The following is an 18,390-nucleotide window of genomic DNA, read 5'->3' on the forward strand; positions in this document are numbered from 1 at the left end:
ACCTAGAGCTACAATTCCCGGAATTCCCTGGGAAGAAGGATCGGCTGCCAAGCCACTCTGATAATTCTGAGCATGTCTGGAGCTAAGCCGGAAGCTGGAGTCAGGAAGACCAATTCTGGCACTTGAGGAACTCTGATATAAAAACAGCATCATTTTTATTTTGGAGACGAGAGAATCAATATCCTTGGATTCAAGCAGAGGCACTAGTTTCCAGGCTGGTCTATAGAAACACAGATAATCCCACGAGAAAGTTTCTTGGCTTCTGCACTCCTTCAGATACTATAAGCACAAAATGCTGTTTGTGAGCACTACCTATGAAACCTAGTGGTCTGCATTTGCAGAATGTCTGTTTTGCAGAGAAGTGTAGCAAGCAACAACCCACCCACCCCCAAAAAAACACCAGGAAAAGGCAGAAGAAAAGGTGCATTTGCAGAGAAATCTGCAGCACGAAGAGGAGTGTCTTTTGTCTCAGTGCTGGCAGCCGGAGAAGCTGGCAGCACCTCGAACAAGCCCCTCGGCTCGCCTCAAATCTCTCCCGGCGGCCGGAGAGAGAAGAGCTTCCTGGAATCCATTCCCAAGTAAGAACTGGAGGGGAAACGGGATTTTGCATTTCCTAACGCGGACAGTTCCAAGGCGGGCAGCTTGCCGGGGGGCTTCGGCGGCGGCGGAGGAGGAGGCCGAGGCTAGCGCAGGAGAGCGGGCGGCGGCCCGCTCGGAAGGAGAGCCCCCTTTCGTCCCCAGGCCGGCCTCTCGCCCTTAGCCTCCGGTACTTGGGAAGGGCAAAGGCAGCCGGCCAGGCAGGCAGGCAGGCTCCTCCCCGGGAAAGAGGGCAGGATCCGGCGCCGGGCGCGCGCTGATGAGGCAGCCCGGAGGAGGCGGAGCAGGCGGCGGGTGAAGGAAGCCGGAGCGGCGGCGAGGTCGGTGGGGGGTTCGTCCGCCCGCTGCCCCCGGCGCCCTAGAGCCTCAGGGAGCGCCGGAGAAGGGCCGGGCACGGGGCGGAAGATACTATTTATTATTATTATTATTATTATTATTATTATTATTATTATTATTATTATTATTATTATTATTATTATTATTATTCCCCGCCTTTTTTCTGACTGGGACTCGAGGCGGCTTGTACATAAGACCAGATTAAAAGCATACTTGGCACAGAAACGTGCGTGTGGGTGAAAGTGGGGGACCCCCCTCACCAGTTGGCAGGCCCTTTAAGGGAGGTCCTGACAGAGCCGGCCCACCCCTGAGGCAAGGTGAGGTGACGGCCTCAGGCGGCAGGATCCCCAAGGGCGGCAGATCCCCGATGGAGATCTTTATTTCCAATTGTTTCCCCCAATAGAGATCTTCCCTTGCCCCTTCTTCCCTGGCAGGGAAGGGGGCACCCTTTTGTGGTCGCCTCAAGACCTGTATCTCTGTGCATGTCTCTGCGTGGGTTTATTTCCTAACGTTTTATATACGGCTTGATGGTTTAGAAAAAGGAGAAAGAGAAATCCCGGCCACCCTCGAAGCAGCATAATATGCCCGCTCAAGATGTATTTCAGTGTTTCAGCACTTTGCCAGGCCCAGGCGGCAACAGTCCGTGGTTAAGAAATATTTATAAGGACTTTCTTAAGAAAAAGAGAGGGGCGTGTTGTAATACCATGGCAGGACTCTTTGGTGGTGTGTGCCCACATATAGTCTACTTTATAGCCAGTGGTTTATTTCTGAAAAAGCAATCAGCCTTGGCAAGACGAATGTGGCCTAGAAGTGCTTAACAGAGAAAGGCACTTTGCACACACTCAGAGGCACACTGTTACTACTGGGCATGGAGGAAATGGGGTGTTAGAGAGAACAAAGAGGGTACCCTGCCCACTTTGGGATCTGGCCCCACTCCACGCTGGCATGTGCCCCTGATAGTACCCAGGAGAAATGTGCCCTTTGACAGAAGCCAGGTTCTCTAGCCCTGCTTTCAGAGGCTGTGACTTTCTGTTGTTTCTGCGCATTATATGGCAGAAGTTCTAGCATCAAAAGCAGGTTCTGGAGCTTGAGAGTAGGTGGCTGCTGCTTTGGGCACTCCAAAGAGTGGTGCTGCTTGTGCTTCTCCTCTCTGGGAATATCCTAGGAATAACTTTCTCCTGCTCTTCTCTTAGGCCATTCCAGCTGTTCAGCTAGACTTCTTTCATCATGGTGAGTACATGGGGTGTTTTGTAGCACACACACAAGGTTGTTTCCCCACGAACACAGTGCTTGAACTTCAACAGGGTAAGCACTACACTTTCATGAGATGCTGGAGTTGTGTGTTTTTCAGCAGCATGTATCTAGCCTCCCATAGAGACACCAGCTCACAAAAACATGCTTCTGGAGGAGGCTGACCTGACTACAAACTTATGTGGGGCCATGTGTGCTCCTGGGACAGATGCTGCTGTGTTTGTTTGTTTGGTTGGTTGGTTGGTTGGTTGGTTGGTTTTTAACCCAAAAAAGGCCAATTATTTTGTTTGAACAAAATGTACATAAGTGCTCAAAATAATGTTTCCTACAACATCAGCCTGGAAATCCATCCTCCTGCCAAGCATCCAATGAGAGTGAATGCTTTTCTTGCCCTGTAGTCTCATCAATCTGCTACTTCTTACCAGATTTCTTAATCCCACCTCCAGTAAGTGGTCCCTTGCCAGCTGCTTTTGGCTTCAACTCAACGACTTTCTTTTGTTCCTACTTTTGTTTTTGCTTGAACGCTTTGTCTCCCTCATCCATTTCCTTTACTTGCTTCTTGGGCTGTTTCAAGGGTTCCTTTCTTCTTGCCGCCGTCCCATTCTGACATGATGCTGTTGCCTTGCTTGCTTCTCCCCGACCCCACAGGTGCTGCTGTTAAATGTGAACTGGTCCTTAACCTGCAAGGGTAACTTGAAGCTTATGTCCTGTGGTTGCTCTCCATACACTGGTCTTTTGGTCAACAAAACAGAAGTTTAAATGCAATAATTACCAATGGGGGCTGGTTCACATTTGGCTGCAACTTCCCTGCTAGCACCTTGGGACTGCATAAGGCTGTGTTTCTATGGAGCTGCTGTTAGTTTGAGTATTTGGACACAATGGCTCCCCTGTGTATGCCTACACACACAAACACACCTCCTGCAGGCATGCTGATGGAACAGTTGGTGTTGGCCTGGCTTAGATGGCTCCTGACATTCCCAAGGTGCCTATGTGTGGACGGTCATCAAGTGAGAATTGGCCTGAACCAACAGCTGTTGCTTGAACAACGTGACTGCTTGGATAAGGCCACTGAAATGGGGCGGTGGCGGTGGGGATTTGCTGAAAGCGTGGCTTAGCTATTATGATAGCTAAATGGAACCTCCATGTTAGTAGATGGGACAACTCTGTATTCCAGTTGCCGGGGGGGCAGGAAGACAATGTGGTAAATCTGTTAACCTTCATGCATGACTCGCAGAACCCCATGCATCCCCATAGTCATCTGGTTGGTCAGCAGGGTGCTGGTCCAAAGAGACTTTGAGTCCGACAAAGGAGAGGTTTCTCTTTGTGTTCTTCTGCAATGTTGGGAAGAAATGAGCCAACTGCTTTGCTTATTGGAACTTTGGCCATGCTGTGACTCTTACCTGATGTCCACCTTCCCATAAGTGACCCTTTGAGCTGAGCAGAAGGGGACCTGTGTTCTGGGCTAGGAGGAAGCAAGCAGGCAAAACTAGTATACAGGGTCCACTTCAAAACATCTGCATCCCTGGCTCCTGCTGCTGCCAAAAAAACCTCCTTGTATTTGCAGAGTTTTCATACACATTTAATTGCTTGAGGTGTTGTTGAGCTACAGGATTCTAATGCTGTCTTTGGTTACTTATAGGGGGAAAGAAAAGGAGTCAATAAGTATTATCCACCTGATTTTGATCCAGCCAAGGTAAGAGAGCAATTGAGGGTTCCAAGGGAAGTTCAGGGTTTCAGGTTGTGTGCTGGCTGTGTGCATTTTTGTTTTCTGTATTGCAAGATAAGTTTCATGGGGAGGGGGCTTGTGTACCTAGTGGTTATAGCAAGGAATCAGTTTTTGAATTGCCTGGAAGGATTTTACTGAGCTGAAACAGGCACAAGTCTGCAAGCCAGATTTTCTGGGTGCTGTCTTCACTGAGTGGACATGCCTCCCCTGAGTGGTCTTGTCCGCATGTGAGAGTGGTTCAGGATCTCACATGTTTGGGAGATCTGGCCTCACTGGCGATCCTGTTCCCCACACCAGGTCTACTCTAGGTATGATACAACCCAATGTAATTTACTGCTCTTGCCTGCTTCATAAATCAGCATTGAGATGGTAGTAATACGTTCAGTGTAAAATGAAGAATGTATTTCTAAAAAAGCAATTAGATTTCTGCAGAATTATTTTTCTGTTGACGAATGGAAAACTTGAATAAGAACAAAGGATAAAAATAAAATGTGATAAAAGACCATACGAAAGTGATAATTAATCCTAGAACAGGCCTATTTTTTATTTTGCTGCTGCATCACACTGTTGACTCATGTTAAGCTTGTGGTCTGCTAAGACCCCTATATCCTTTTCACATCTTATATTTGTGCATCTGGTTATTCCTGCCTAAGTGCAGGTCAGTCTAAAAAATCCTGGTTTTTCCTAGAATGGACAATGTCATAGGGGTATATAAATTGTCATCGGACGAAGGCCGTAGAGTCATGACTGACACTGGACTTTGTATATAACAAGTTGAGCATCTTCTCTTCTCATTTTTTGCAGCATGGCTCCCTTAATAAATACCGCAACAGCCATCCACTACGGGAAAGAGCCCGTAAACTCTCCCAGGGTATCCTCATCATCAGGTAAGGACACTTAGATGCAATCCTTAGCATGCCAGGGCACCTTGGAGTGGAGTCCTTATTACGTGGTGCTCTTTGTAGGGGGGCATAGGAAACGGTCTGGGGCCTGCACATTAGGGGAGGACCAGCTCTATGCTAGCCAAGTTGCATGTGGACATCAAACAGGGCTTGCTTTCCTTCTAGCTGAAGCAGTCGGATGCCTCTGCTGCCTATAGTGAATGTCCCTTGGCTGTTCTTTCCTAGGTTTGAGATGCCTTATAATATCTGGTGTGACGGCTGCCAGAACCACATTGGCATGGGTAAGTGTGGAAGGTGGCTGGTGTTGAGGCCATCCCTTAGGTACATAGACAGCTAATAGGAGCTTGAATGTGGTGAGAGGGGCTTGTTTGAAGGTAGTGGAATTTTGCGGCAGGAGCTATGTACAGCAAAGAGGAACCTTGTTTGTTGGATCTCCATTTGGTATTTCTGAAAGCCTCCTGTTTTGTCTTGCTTTTTTGCTGCTAGGTGTGACTGAGTACTTCTCACCTCTTGGGGACTAGTGCTTCAGGGTAGGTCAGGAAGAAACCTGGAGGCCAGTAGGAGTCATAAGGTCAACTGTTGCTAGTTAGAATAAGAGAAATGGGATTTTATATCTCTTGAGGTCTGTTCTCACCACTGAGAAGATGGGAGTGATGGGTCTAATAGATAAAAGAAGGAGTTAAAAGTCCTGGAAGCTGGAACAAAAGCTGCATTCTGATTATATGCCTCTACAGCTTACACATAGATCAGGGATGGAGAACCTGTGACCTATGTGTCGTTAGACTATGACTAGACTGCCATCAGCCTCAGCCAGCATGGCCGATGGTCAATTATGATGAGAGTTGGACATTTGGAGTGCCACAAGCTCCCAGCTCCTAGTCTAGTAAATAAAACGGGGGTTAGGGATTCTGGAAGTCAAAACATCTGGGACACTTTCATTGTCCTGCCATTTTGGTAATTAAGTTAAAGGTTTCTCAAAGGGTGTGGCATAAATGTTTAAAATGAATAAATCAGTCATTGTTGGTAATGCTAAGATTCCAGGGTGGGGTTGAGTGATCAGGAAATCGGAGGCAGGAATGTACAAATTCTACTCTTCCCTCTGCTGACTGCAGGTGTTCGCTACAATGCTGAGAAGAAGAAGGTTGGCAACTACTACACAACCCCCATCTACAGGTGGGTGCTGTGAGGGCTCTTGTTGTCTTTACTGGTGCTCTTGGCCAGGGCGAGTTGGGCAGTGTGCGCATCAAGTGCAAGTTCAGGTCTGGCAAAGGGAAGAGGCAACTGGCTGGTGTTTAGGTAATCTGTACCCACGTTTCCCACCTCCACTTCCAGTGGAAGATCAGGAAAAACAGCATGCTGTGCGAACTGTCTGATTTGTGTAAGTCCACATGCTTGCTTGTAAATCGTAGAGTGGAGGGGCCTTTCCTGTAGGTCCAACCCCCTGTTGGTGGATGAAATCTAGAGTGGTTGTCTTGTTAGAAAACATCCAAGTGAGGCAGAGTCCACTACCACTGCATCAACCTTTCTTCATGTGGACTTCTTTCCCATAATGCTGTTCGTCCTTGTTCCCCTCCTCTGCACCCATTCTGATTGGTCCAAGTCTGCTAGCCATGGGGCGAGACCAGAAGCTCTGTGGCACGATCCGTTTAGCTGGGTGCCCTGCTCAGTCGTCTTCTGCTTCCTGCCTGTAGCCATGGAAAAAATAAACACAACCACAGCAAGAGACTTCCTTAATTGTACCGTGGCTTCCCAAAAACCCACAAACAATAAAAATAAATTGAATAATCATAATCAGACCCAATAGAATCAGCAGCTTAGCTCTGCTCAGCTGCCATTGGGATTTGGAAAGAGGCATGCTTTTCATCCTCTAAAACCTTCAGAACCAGAAAGCAGAGTTGCCTCATGTGTTGCAGGGACCAACCACCATACAGAACATGTCCCCCTACAGGGACACAAAGATTGTAGGAGAAAAGGTGGAAGGTCAGTACAGGGTTCTGTGTGACAATAAGAGGCCTTTTTTTCTGAACGTCTTCCATTCATGGCCACAACATCTGGTATCCCCCTTACCATCCCATCTGGCTGAACTTGCCTTGTAGGTTCCGTATGAAATGTCACCTTTGCCCCAACCACATTGAGATGCAGACGGACCCAGCCAACTGTGATTATGTCATCGTCAGTGGTGCCCGGCGCAAGGAAGAGCGCTGGGATGTGGAAGCGAATGAGCAGATAGTGGCCACAGGTGAGCCTAGGGAGCTATGCCCATCCTGCTGTTGGGGTGTTTAAAGATTCAGCTGGCCTGGCCAGGCCTAATGTTTGTGTCTGCCTCTCAGCCCACGAGGAGAAGCAGAAGCTGGAGACCGATGCCATGTATCGGTTGGAGCATGGCTCAAAGGATCAGAGCAAGCTACAGCGAGCCCTCCCCACCCTGCAGAACATCCAAGAGGCTCAGAGCGCCTGGAAAGATGACTTTGCACTCAACAGCCGCCTTCGCCGGAAATTCAGGGTAAGCAGATGTTGAGGTGGGAGGGTTCCTCTTCGTGGCCCTAGAACAAATTTCTCCGTGGCCCTGAACAAATGAAGGCAGGGTGAGATTTCAACTGTGTTCCTAGTAATATATTTACCTAAGACTGTCAGCCACTCTTAGAAGTTTAACCACGTGCCTTTCAACTAATCAATTTATTTAATTTAAATAAAAGTGCATGTTGTTTCATAATAAAAAGTCCCACGAAAAGGTGAATGGATTCAACCTGTGATGCAACACCCACTTACTCAGGAGTAAGCTCCATTGAACTGGGTGGGACTTACTTCTGAGTAGACATGTATAGAATTGATGTGTAAAAAAATTTAATAGCTTGCATACTTGCATGCTTATCTTAGTCATTTGCATTTTAGTGTGCTATCTTTATGGACATTCGGGTTTCTTTTTAAAATTATTTTTAATGTAAGTGATACCAAATCCAATAAGCATAGACAGAACAAGAATTATTTAATGGAGAAATGCAATTTGTATTGTAGAATGAACTTCCATAAAGCTTCCTTGTCTGGTATCCTGGAGTTATTTTTTTATTCATTACTGACAACCAGGCAGGAGGATATTTATACGGCTGGATTCAAGTTTGTATCCCTATTTTTATTTTATTTATTAACTAAGCTCCTCCAAGACAACTGGATGCAGTGGATTTAAAAATGTTTATTCCTGTCTTGCTAGTCCTTGGCCTGTGTTTTAGTTTTTCCCCTCCCCAACCTCCTTTCTGATGTGGATTTCTCTATTTTTGTCTCTGTTTCTCCCTTTCCTACGCATAGGAAGAAAAGAAAGTCCTGCAAGAGGAGGAGAAGAAAGATCTCGCCCTGCAGTCTAAAGCATGCCTGAGCATCCCGCTTGTGAGAGAGTCTGACGAAGACCGCCATCTGGCGGCACTGCTCAAGTACCAGAGCCTTGGCTGTACGTGAAGCCTTAGCTGCTAGGTTTTTTTGGAGGGCTGGAAGATACAAGGAGGAAGGATAGGGCTTCTGCAGCCTGAAGTGTGCTGTGCAAAGGCCCAACACCATTGTTGGCAGCACAAAACAGATGACCTTCTGTTGAAATCGGGATTCAAGGAGAAGGCTCGCATTGCTGCCCCACTCATATCCTTGCACACCCCTTCCCCCACAAAGCCCTTAGAGCGCCAGGTCTTGCCGCACAAAGCATCCGACTCCTTTCCTGATGGATTCTTTCACTAAGGTTTCAAAAGAAACGACTGGCAAACCCTCACAATCAAGCTAGGTTGCTAGGCTACAGTATTCGTTATGTACTAAAACAAGAGACAGTGGTGTCATGTGCATTGTATAATTTACGTTTGTTTTTCACATGTGCAGACTTTGTCTCACCTGCCATCTCCCCACAACTGCTGTAGTTGTCAGAAACCAATCCTTCCCCTGCTTTCTGGTGACTCCTAGATCCTGGTTGGAGAACCGCTGAACTTGGGCCACAATACAAAGATACTCATAACGGTGCAGGCACTGGGCTGTCAGACACTGCACCAGATTATTTTATGTTTCAAAATCCCCTGTAGCATTGGAGAGGATGCTGAGGTGCCAGCTATCCATAGCTCAGTGGTAGAGCACATGCTCAATGTGCAAGAGGTCCAAGGTTCGTTTCCCCGCCCCCAGCATCTCTTAGTTAAAAAACAGGATCAAGTTGCAGTTGGTGGGAAAGACTTGTCGTCAGCTAGATGGACCAGTAATCTGATTTGGTGTAACAGAGCTTCCGATATTCCTGTTGCAGTGCACACAGTACCATTTCCAGTTATGTAATAGTCCCCTTATAATATTCCTGTTGGTGGCAGCTTACATGGAAATTGCTTTTCAGTGGAAAACGGCAGGTGATTTGATGTTGAAATGTTGGTTTGACAGTGTGCAATGTGGCTTTATCTGAGAGGTTGATGCAAATTGTCCCAGAGAGACAATTTTGACTGCTGGTTCCCTTTTCTATTGTACATAAATGGGACTTTGCCAGTTTGTTCTTTCCCCAGTCAACAGGTTTCTCAAAGGAGAGGCTGGCTTACTCAGAGGGCAAATTATTCATAGAATCATAGAGTTGTAGAGTTGGAAGGAACACCAAGAGTCATCTAGTCCAACCCCCTGAAATGCAGGAATCTCAGCTAAAGCATCCATGACATCGTTATTATGCAGCATGCAATTCAGTTGGTTATATGTATCGTGTTTTTTGCTTGCTTTTTTGCAATGAGGTGCCTTACTTTGTACTAATTCCACACCCATTTTTAACATGTTCTTCTGTAAATTTTAATAATATTAATATATTTTATTAATATATTAATAATAAATTAATAATAATATATTAATAAATTAATAAAATAGAATTTGAAATAAAAACAAAAATGCTAATGATAACCTGTTCTCTCTCCATCCAGCTTATGAAGACAAACAGAAGCAAAAACGCAGTGAGATCGTTGACCGCCCATGGTTCTCATCTGCCCAGGTCTCAAGCCCCAAAGCCAATGACACCCTGAAAAAGCTGGCACTCTCAGGAAAATCCCCAGCTGGAAAGCCACCCGTAGCGATGAACGACCTGGGTGTTGTGCGTCGGAAATCCAGGGATAGGGAACGAGCTTCAGCCGAAGAGGAGAGTGAGGCGTCAGATCCCACATCATGCATTAACACGCAGGACCAGGACAGTGCAGTGAAGAAAGTGTCCCTTGACTCTCTCACAGGGCCTGAAGTGGGTTCCCAAAAGGCTGAAGGAAGCCCTCTATCCCATTTTGCTACCTCTCTTGTTGCAGATTATTCTGACTCTGCATCTGATCCTGAAGCTGAACTGTGAACAGAGTTTTGTGGCTCTGGATAGTACATGACTGGATCTGATGTACAAATTGTCACCCTCCTCCCAAACCAACAAAAGACTGTGCAGTTGTTATGCCTATCAGTTGAATGTCTGAATAGGGGTGTGTGTGTGTGTCCGCCCACCCACCCACCCATGGGAGTTCCATTTTGTTGCCTTTCCTTGAGCTATTTGCACCTGTGCCCCTGGTTATTTAAGCATGACCCCTTCCTTGTTTTGTCCCACATACCACAAAATAAACACAGCTCTCCCTATAACCCTGCCTCTTTTGTCCTGACCAAAGTCTTGACAGCTGCACACACAGAGTCATAGAATTGGAAGGGACCGCGAGGGTCATCTAGTCCAACCCCCCTGCAGTGCAGGAATCTTTTGCCCAACTTGGGGTTTGAACACATGACCCTGAGATTAAGAATCTCGTGCTCTACTGACTCAGCCATCCATAGCTGAACCCACCAACCTGGGTTTGCAGTGAAAAGGAAAGAAGCTGAAAGCAGGCATCTTTGTATGTATACACGTAAAGCATTAAAGCCTTTTGAAATCATCTATTTCTAAAACTGGGATTCCACACGTGGCACCTGTAGGCTTTGTGGCACTCCCAGACACCTCCCATTTTTGTTTGAATGATGGGTTTCTTTTCTTTTGCTCTTCAGAGGGGTTGCCTTTCTGCTATTGGGCGGGGGGGGGGGTTGAACATTGTCAGCTTTTCTGTCAAATGGGTATTTTGGGGTGCCTGATTTTCCAAATATGCCCCAGGCCCAAAAAGATCAGGGAGTCCTCCCTTAGACCCGTATTTTGAAACTGGGATAGATATTTGCTGTTGGGAAGAGCATGGGCTCCCATAGCTGTGCCAGAGATGGGCACCTGGTGAAATGGGTCAAAATCCAAACCCCTTGTCCACACTTGTATGAACCCCAATCTGCCCACAAAGGTAATGTTCACATTATTGGCTTGAAATGCAGCAAGGCGATTTCCCCCTGCTTCATTTCAAGACGCATTTGTGTGGAGTTATTCACCTAACAGAGGGGTGGGAATGTCTTTGCAACATGCACCATCGCCTTTTCTGTTTCCCCATCCTTGCATCCCTCCTGGAACTCCTGTTCGTTATGCTGTCATCTGCACTTGCGTGTTTACAGGTATCTGTTAACTCCACAACCCAGCTTTCTAATTGAAGCTGGTTTGAGAGAAAAACACCTCAAACATCTGTATTTGTCAAGAAATCTAATCAATGTGGATTGTGGCTACTAGCGTCGTGTGAATGCGGCTTCAAAAATAAGTAATGGGAGTGCACTGGATGCGGAGGAAGTAGCAATGTGAAATCATTTTTAATTGATTTTACAAGTACAAAGTTATAAAAATCCAAATATAAATCCATATACAGAGATTCCTCCGAGTCTCACAACTTTTAAAACTGCATATTCTTCCAAATTCTAACTATTATATCAATCCATATTATCCATGGTAATTATTAAACTACAAGTGAAATTAGAATCCTGCCACTGTTTCCATCTGCTTTCAGTGGTCTCCTAAATAACTTACAATCCCCCCCCCCATTATTTTATGAAGTTTTTGTCCTCTTGGTTTCTGAGTTTTCCAGTCAGTTTTGTCATTTCAGCGTAGTCTCTCAGCTTGGTTTGCCATTCCTCTCTGGTCTTCTTTCCATCTCTGGGCTAGGGTGGCTGTTGTTTCATACATAAAGAAGGAAGTAGCAACGTGAATATACCCAAAGTTAAAATATGTGCTTCCTCACATAGGAATGTGAGCAGAGGCATGGCCTGATGTCAGCACAAAACTCTTCTGATTTAAATTCCTAATCTTGGAGGTCAGAAACATGTACCTTTTGCTTTGTTTAAAATTGAAGAGCCATGGTGTTCTGGATCAAAATCAACCATTAATACAAAGTGACTGCTATTTGAGGCCGAGTCAAAAACCACATTAAAGGTATTTATTAAAGATAGGGAATAGTTACAGGATGGAATCAAGTGGAATTTTTTTCCCCTACCCTATCCTTAACTTTGGGGTACAGCACAACAGAAGAAAAGACCAAATCAATTTATTAAGCATAGCATTTCTCAAAATTGAATTAAACCAATTAAAACAACATTAGAACCTCCCCCAACCTCTAGTGGCTTAATTCCAGCCTCTTTAAAGTTGGTAAAGTAACTCGTGCATGGTTTTTTGGTAACAAATTTTGTTATTCCGTTTTATAATGTATAGAAAATAGAACAATTATAACAACAAAACTGAAATAGGCACGTAGAATGAGTGCAGCTGCACATGGGTTAAAAACAAAGTCCAAGTAAAGACTATCAATGTGATCAGATCAAGCATAGGATATCAAGATTTGCCAGGCTTGTGACAAGAAAAAAAAAAGCTCCGGATTTTCACTTTATGAAATAATAATAATAATAATAATAATAATAATAATAATAATAATAATAATAATAATAATAATAATAATAATAATAAATCGTTTGTGGCTTGAGCCAGGATCCTGCCAAAAAGCTGGCCTATTTTCATGAAAAGAGCAGCCTGCGTAGCGTAGCTGCCTTCCCCTCGCTGCCTGCGCACGAGGAGGCGCGCGCCCTGCCGGCCTTTTCCGGGTCGCGCGCCGCTCGTGCCCTTTCGCATCCCGGCAGCTGCGCCTGCAGTTCCGGGTTCGAGTCCTCCCTCCCTCCGTCCGCCAGGGCGCGCGGAAGTGAGTCGGGCAGCCAAGGCAAGGCGGCCGAGAGCGATGGCTCAGGGGAAGCGCAAGTTCCAGGCGCGCAAGGCGGCCTCCGTGGGGAAGAAAGCGAAGGCGGCGGTGGCAGCGGCGGCCCGGGGGCCTCGCAAAGGAGGTAGGGCCGAGGGACGGACACAGAGGCCGCCCGGGCGCCGGCTTTGCTCGCAACTTTGCCTCCGGTTCCGGAGACTTGTGCGCGCTCGGAAGAATTCCGGGTGCGCGAAAAAAGAACCCCTCCTCTCCAAGCACGCGATGAGGAATAATTATTATTCTTTATTTTAAATATTTAGTCGCTTTCTCTTGCCCAAGGCAATCCAAGCGACTTAAGACCAAATTAGGAGGTTTCTTTTCCTCCCCTTAATTTCTTTATTCGTGATCCACGAAGCCGGTGCCAGAGCGCCCTCCATGTTCCCATTTTACGCGCGCGCCGTGCGTAAAAAGCAGGTCGCTTCCCGCAAAGAATCCTGAGTACTGTGGCTTCCCTCTCAGGGCTACAATGGAAAGAAACTTTAGCGAACTACAGTTCCCTTGGATTCTTTGCGATGTGGGGGGGGGGGGAGAGCCATATTGACTTGACTGGATGGTGGGTTCGCAGTCATAGCGGTTAAGGGCGCTGGACTTTGACTAAGGAGACCCAGGTTCGAATTCTCACAGCCATAAGAACTCAGCCGCTGACCTTGGGCTGCCTCTCCACCGCACAGGTTGTGATGGTAAAAGGATGTGTGCAAAGAAAGGGGATCATGTAGAGCGCCTGGAGCTCTCCGGAGGAAAGGTGGGGTATAAATGAAATAAATTGGATGGGCAAATAAGGCTGAGTGGGGATTTACAGTGGTACCTCGGGTTACATACACTTCAGATTACATACGCTTCAGGTTACAGACTCCACTAACCCAGAAATATTACCTCAGGTTAAGAACTTTGCTTCAGGATGAGAACAGAAATTGTGCTCCAGCGGTGCGGCGGCAGCAGGAGGCCCCATTAGCTAAAGTGGTGCTTCAGCAGGTTAAGAACAGTTTCAGGTTAAGAACGGACCTCCGGAACGAATCAAGTACTTAACCCGAGGTACCACTGTTTTTATTTCAATACATTTCTAAACTGTTTGCTATTTTTTAAAAAATTCCAACACAGTTTGCAACATAGCAAGATACATTAAAATCATATTATTTAAAAAGCAACTGCTGCAGATGTAAGAAATACATTTGACAGGGAAAGCCTCAATAAAGAGGTGTTGTTTTTAACAAATGCTGGAAGTACCCTACAAATGACAGCGAGGAGAGCGTTCTCCACCACTGAGAAGACCCTGCCATCAGGTGACACTGGCATGCCATCACTCTGTTGACAAGGCCTCTGCTGAATATTTAAACCAAGACCTATGCAGGGGAAAAGGAATCGTTTAGGCACCTTGGTCCCAAATGTTCAGGGCTCTATATGTTAATAATAAAACCTTGAGCTCAACTCAGTGGCTACTTGCTGGTCAGTGCAGTTCTCTCAATATAAAGGGTAAAGAGGACCCCTGTCCAATAGGTCCAGTCGTGACCAACTCTGGGGTTGCGGCGCTCATCTCGCTTTATTGGCCGAGGGAGCCAGCGTACAGTTTCCGGGTCATGTGGCCAGCATGACTAAGCCGCTTCTGGCGAACCAGAGCAGCGCACGGAACCGCCATTTACCTTCCCACTGGAGCGGTACCTATTTATCTACTTGCACTTTGATGTGCTTTCGAACTGCTAGGTTGGCAGGAGCAGGGACCGAGCAACGGGAGCTCACCCCGTCGCAGGGATTTGAACCACCGGCCTTCTGTTCGGTAAGCCCTAGGCTCTGTCCCACAGCGCCACCAGCATACAAAGTTATAAAAATCCAAACATAAATCCATATACGGAGATTCCTCCGAATCTCACAACTCCCCCCTGCAATGGGGTCACATATTAAACATTTAAAACTGCATATTCTTCCAACTCCTGCCAATGTTGGAACCGAGCAATGGGAGCTCACCCTGTCACGGGGATTCGAACCGCCGACCTTTTGATCGGCAAGTCCTAGGCTCTGTGGTTTAACCCACACCGCCAGCCGCGTCCCCTTCTCTCCACATAGGTGTACTGTAATGTGTGAATGGCCAGACTCTCTGGCTGCAGCATTCTGTGCCTGTGGCAATTTCCAGGTGAGTCTCCAGAGTAGAGCAACAAACACACTGTCCAGTGCAGCAGCTATGCATGATCTTTGTAACTCCTGAAACAGCTTCTGCATTATTATTATTATTATTATTATTATTATTATTATTATTATTATATTTTATTTTACAAATTATGTACTTTAAATGTTTTGAGTAGTGACAGTGAGTTACATACAAATCTAGCCCAAGAGAAGGTTGCCCATCTAGTAAGAAACAATGATATTTGGTAGGCAAATTCTTTGCTGCATATCTGTATATCCTGCACAGCTTCTGCCTAGGAGATGTAGCAGCGTGGAAGCGAAAGAGAATTTATTTCCTTTGTGTTGGGTTCCTCTCCTAGGTCGCATAATTGCTCCCAAGAAGGCTCGGGTCATCCAGCAGCAGAAACTGAAAAAGGTGAGATGATCCCACGCTCCTCCGTGCCAAACTGACACTCTGGAAGCAGCAACGGCAGAGACCACCTTTTGAGGCTTGTGCTATGTGGGCGCATGTTTTCAACCCACGTGCCAATCATCAATTGTCTTCAGTGGCACAGAGCACTTTTCCACCAGCTTAGCCTAAGACATGATGTGTAGCTGCTTCTGGACAGCGGTAGCCTGGCCACCATGCTCTATGCTCAAGTAGCTTCTCGGTTAGACTCCTGCAATGCATTGCATTTGGTGTTGCCCTTGGAGACAGTTTAGAAACTATAGCTAGTACAGATTCAGCTGCTGTGCTTTTAGCTGAGATGGCTCATCTGAATTTAACAAACTTCTCTGGTTCTCAGATAGAGGGCCTTCTCAATAGTGGCGCCCGCCCTGTGAAACGCCCTCCCATCAGATGTCAAGGAAATAAGCAACTATCCTATTTTTAAAAGACATCTGAAGGCAGCCCTGTTTAGGGAAGTTTTTAATATTTAATGCTGTATTGTTTTTAATACTCGATTGGGAGTGGCCCAGAGTGACTGGGAAAACTCAGCCAGATGGGTGGGGTATAAATTATTATTATTATTATTATTATTATTATTATTATTATTAGTTTCTGAGCCTAATTGAAGGCACAAGCACTGACTTTTAAGGCCCTTGGCTCTCATGGGTATCTAAAGGAATGCCCATTCCCACATTGACCCTCATCTACCAATACTTTCTGTCATGAGTGAGGTTGGTGGTGACCATGGGGAGAGCTTTATATTTTAGACTCCAGCCAAAACCTTTTTTTTATTATTCTCCTAGGCCTTCTACATATGTTCGAACTCCCCTACTGTTCTTTTCATTAGGATGTTTTTGATCATTGTTTCATGTGGATTGTATTGTTTGCTTTTATTGTAAACCAGCCTGGGGTCATATCTGATCAAGGGTAGTATAAAAAGGTAAAGGACCCCTGACAGCTACCGTAAGTCCAGTCGCAAACAGCTTTGGGGTTACGGCGCTCATCTTGCTTTACTTGCCAAGGGAGCCGACGTTTGCCCGCAGACAGTTTTTCTGGGTCATGTGGCCAGCATGACTAAGCCGCTTCTGGCGAAACCAGAGCAGCGCACAGAAACACCGTTTACCTTCCCTCCGGAGTGGTACCTATTTATCTATTTGCACTTTGACGTGCTTTTGAACTGCTAGGTTGGCAGGAGCTGAGCTCACCCCATTTCAGGGATTCGAACTGCTGACCTTCCGATCAGCAAGCACAAGAGGCTCAGTGGTTTAGACCACAGCGCCACCCGCTAAAAAACCAGAAATACCTTATACCACTCCCCATAAGCAGTGGCACACCATAACATTGGGACATTTCAGGTGCATAGCTGCTTAGTTGTCATATAAACTTCTTTCTCTGCAGAACCTGGAGGTGGGCATCCGTAAGAAGATTGAGCACGAAGTGGTGATGAAGGCCAGCGCTAAACTACCCAAGAAACTGAGTGTGCTGAAGGCCCCCAAAGCGGACACCACAAAAGAGCCAGGCCACTCCAGCAAGTCTTAGCTATGACCTGTGTACCTGAGTGGGTGGCGGAGAGCAGCCACATACGGCTGGACGACTGTACCCATGACACCCGCCTTGTAGTGTTGGATGAGCCTACAGATTAATAACGTAGCAACATTTCAGTTGGTGGCGAAAACTTCCCTTCACACGAGAAACCGGGTGGGCTGTTCTGTGCCTAGGTGAAGAGATGGGCTTTGTTTTTCAGTTCTGTTGTATGTAATATTGGTTCAAGTCCCAGCATTTTCCCTGTTTTACATTTGGACTTGTCTTCTCGTTAACATCTTCAGTGGAAGCCATTCTTTCAAAGCTAGCCTGGACTGGGTAGAGTTTGTAGGAGCGACTGGAGCTGTTGCCCATTAGTGTTTCAGCAGCACCAAATTATCAGAATCAGACACGGACTTCATGTGTTCATGTGGGTCTACAGACATGGCATGTATAACACCTATATCACATTGGTATTTACACATGTGGGTGTCTTGGCAAACATGGGATTCCAGTGTGTGAATGTTGGGCAGGACCCAGCAGGCTAGGCTGAATCTCAACCCACTATTTTCTATAGGGCTTGAATGTCTGCATGAGACTTGATCTACCCCGTATGAAGAAGCAGAAATTCCCAACTGAGCTTTGAGGTTTTTAGCTGTTTCTGGAAACAAGTGTGATTTACTCTCGTGTGTTTTGTGGTTTGAGTAAAAAGGATCCCTTCTGTCATCTGTCCCCTTTCTGCTGCCTTCTGAGGGTCCATATAACACACTAGTTCTATTTTGCTGCCTATTTCAACCTTCTCCCTTTTGCGAAGCTTCTGAAATAATCTTTGTTGATTACTTTTGGAACCCTGAAGGTCCATTGGGGCTTGCTCATAGTGGCTAATTCTTCCACACGGAGATAACATAAAACCAAGGTATATGTTCTCATATCAGGAATCCCAAATCTAAAGTAATTTTTAAAAATTGAAATCCCTGTTCCTGTAACTACTGCAGATGTTTGTTTATTACTATAGTATCTCCACCACATTTAATAAATATATTATCTAAAAAGTGCATTCTTAACTCAGAGCATTTCAACTTGCAGTTTTGTCAGTTGTACAGGGATGAAAGATTTACTTGGAAATGTCCTGGAGTGGAGGCGAGAAGTTAGTGAACACAGAGGGCACGATCTGGCTAAACACAACCACTTTATCCTTTACTTATTTATAACATTTATATATACCTCCTTTCCCTCCAATGAGCTCACGGAGGTGTACATGGTTCTCCCCCTCCTCATTTCATTGCCACAGCAGCCCTGTGAGGTAGGTTAGGCTGCAAGGCAGTGACTGGTGCAAGGTCACCAGGGAGTGTTTAGAGATGCTGTCCACGATCTGGGACCAGGCACTGTTCTTTGGGTGAGGGGCAGGATACTTGCAACCACAAA

The 18,390-nt window shown here is 46.1% G+C and overlaps 2 protein-coding genes across 5 annotated transcripts; both read left to right on the forward strand.

The window, feature by feature from the left end:
• The first annotated feature begins 430 nt into the window (after positions 1–430).
• On the forward strand, positions 431–10,407 carry YJU2B (YJU2 splicing factor homolog B). Of its 4 annotated transcripts, none has more exons than XM_081175788.1 (10): positions 431–578; positions 2,127–2,163; positions 3,824–3,877; positions 4,715–4,797; positions 5,038–5,093; positions 5,925–5,985; positions 6,909–7,051; positions 7,143–7,315; positions 8,116–8,254; positions 9,723–10,407. In XM_081175788.1, the coding sequence occupies exons 2-10, from the start codon at positions 2,161–2,163 to the stop codon at positions 10,130–10,132; spliced, it is 1,122 nt and encodes a 373-aa protein (XP_081031914.1). In that variant the 5' UTR covers positions 431–578; positions 2,127–2,160; the 3' UTR covers positions 10,133–10,407. The 4 variants fall into 4 exon arrangements, with proteins under 4 accessions (XP_081031914.1, XP_081031915.1, XP_081031912.1 ...); XM_081175789.1 differs by lacking the exon at positions 431–578 and adding an exon at positions 748–766; XM_081175786.1 differs by lacking the exon at positions 431–578 and adding an exon at positions 803–917.
• Positions 10,408–12,771: 2,364 nt separating this feature from the next.
• Positions 12,772–18,020, forward strand: LOC308576446 (leydig cell tumor 10 kDa protein). Its single transcript, XM_081175838.1, has 3 exons — positions 12,772–12,984; positions 15,377–15,432; positions 16,843–18,020. Exons 1-3 carry the CDS (start codon positions 12,882–12,884, stop codon positions 16,981–16,983), a joined length of 300 nt encoding a protein of 99 aa, XP_081031964.1. The 5' UTR covers positions 12,772–12,881; the 3' UTR covers positions 16,984–18,020.
• Positions 18,021–18,390: the final 370 nt, after the last annotated feature.

The sequence above is a fragment of the Podarcis bocagei genome, assembly GCF_964188305.1.
Source record: "Podarcis bocagei genome assembly, chromosome: 17".
Taxonomy (NCBI): domain Eukaryota; kingdom Metazoa; phylum Chordata; class Lepidosauria; order Squamata; family Lacertidae; genus Podarcis; species Podarcis bocagei.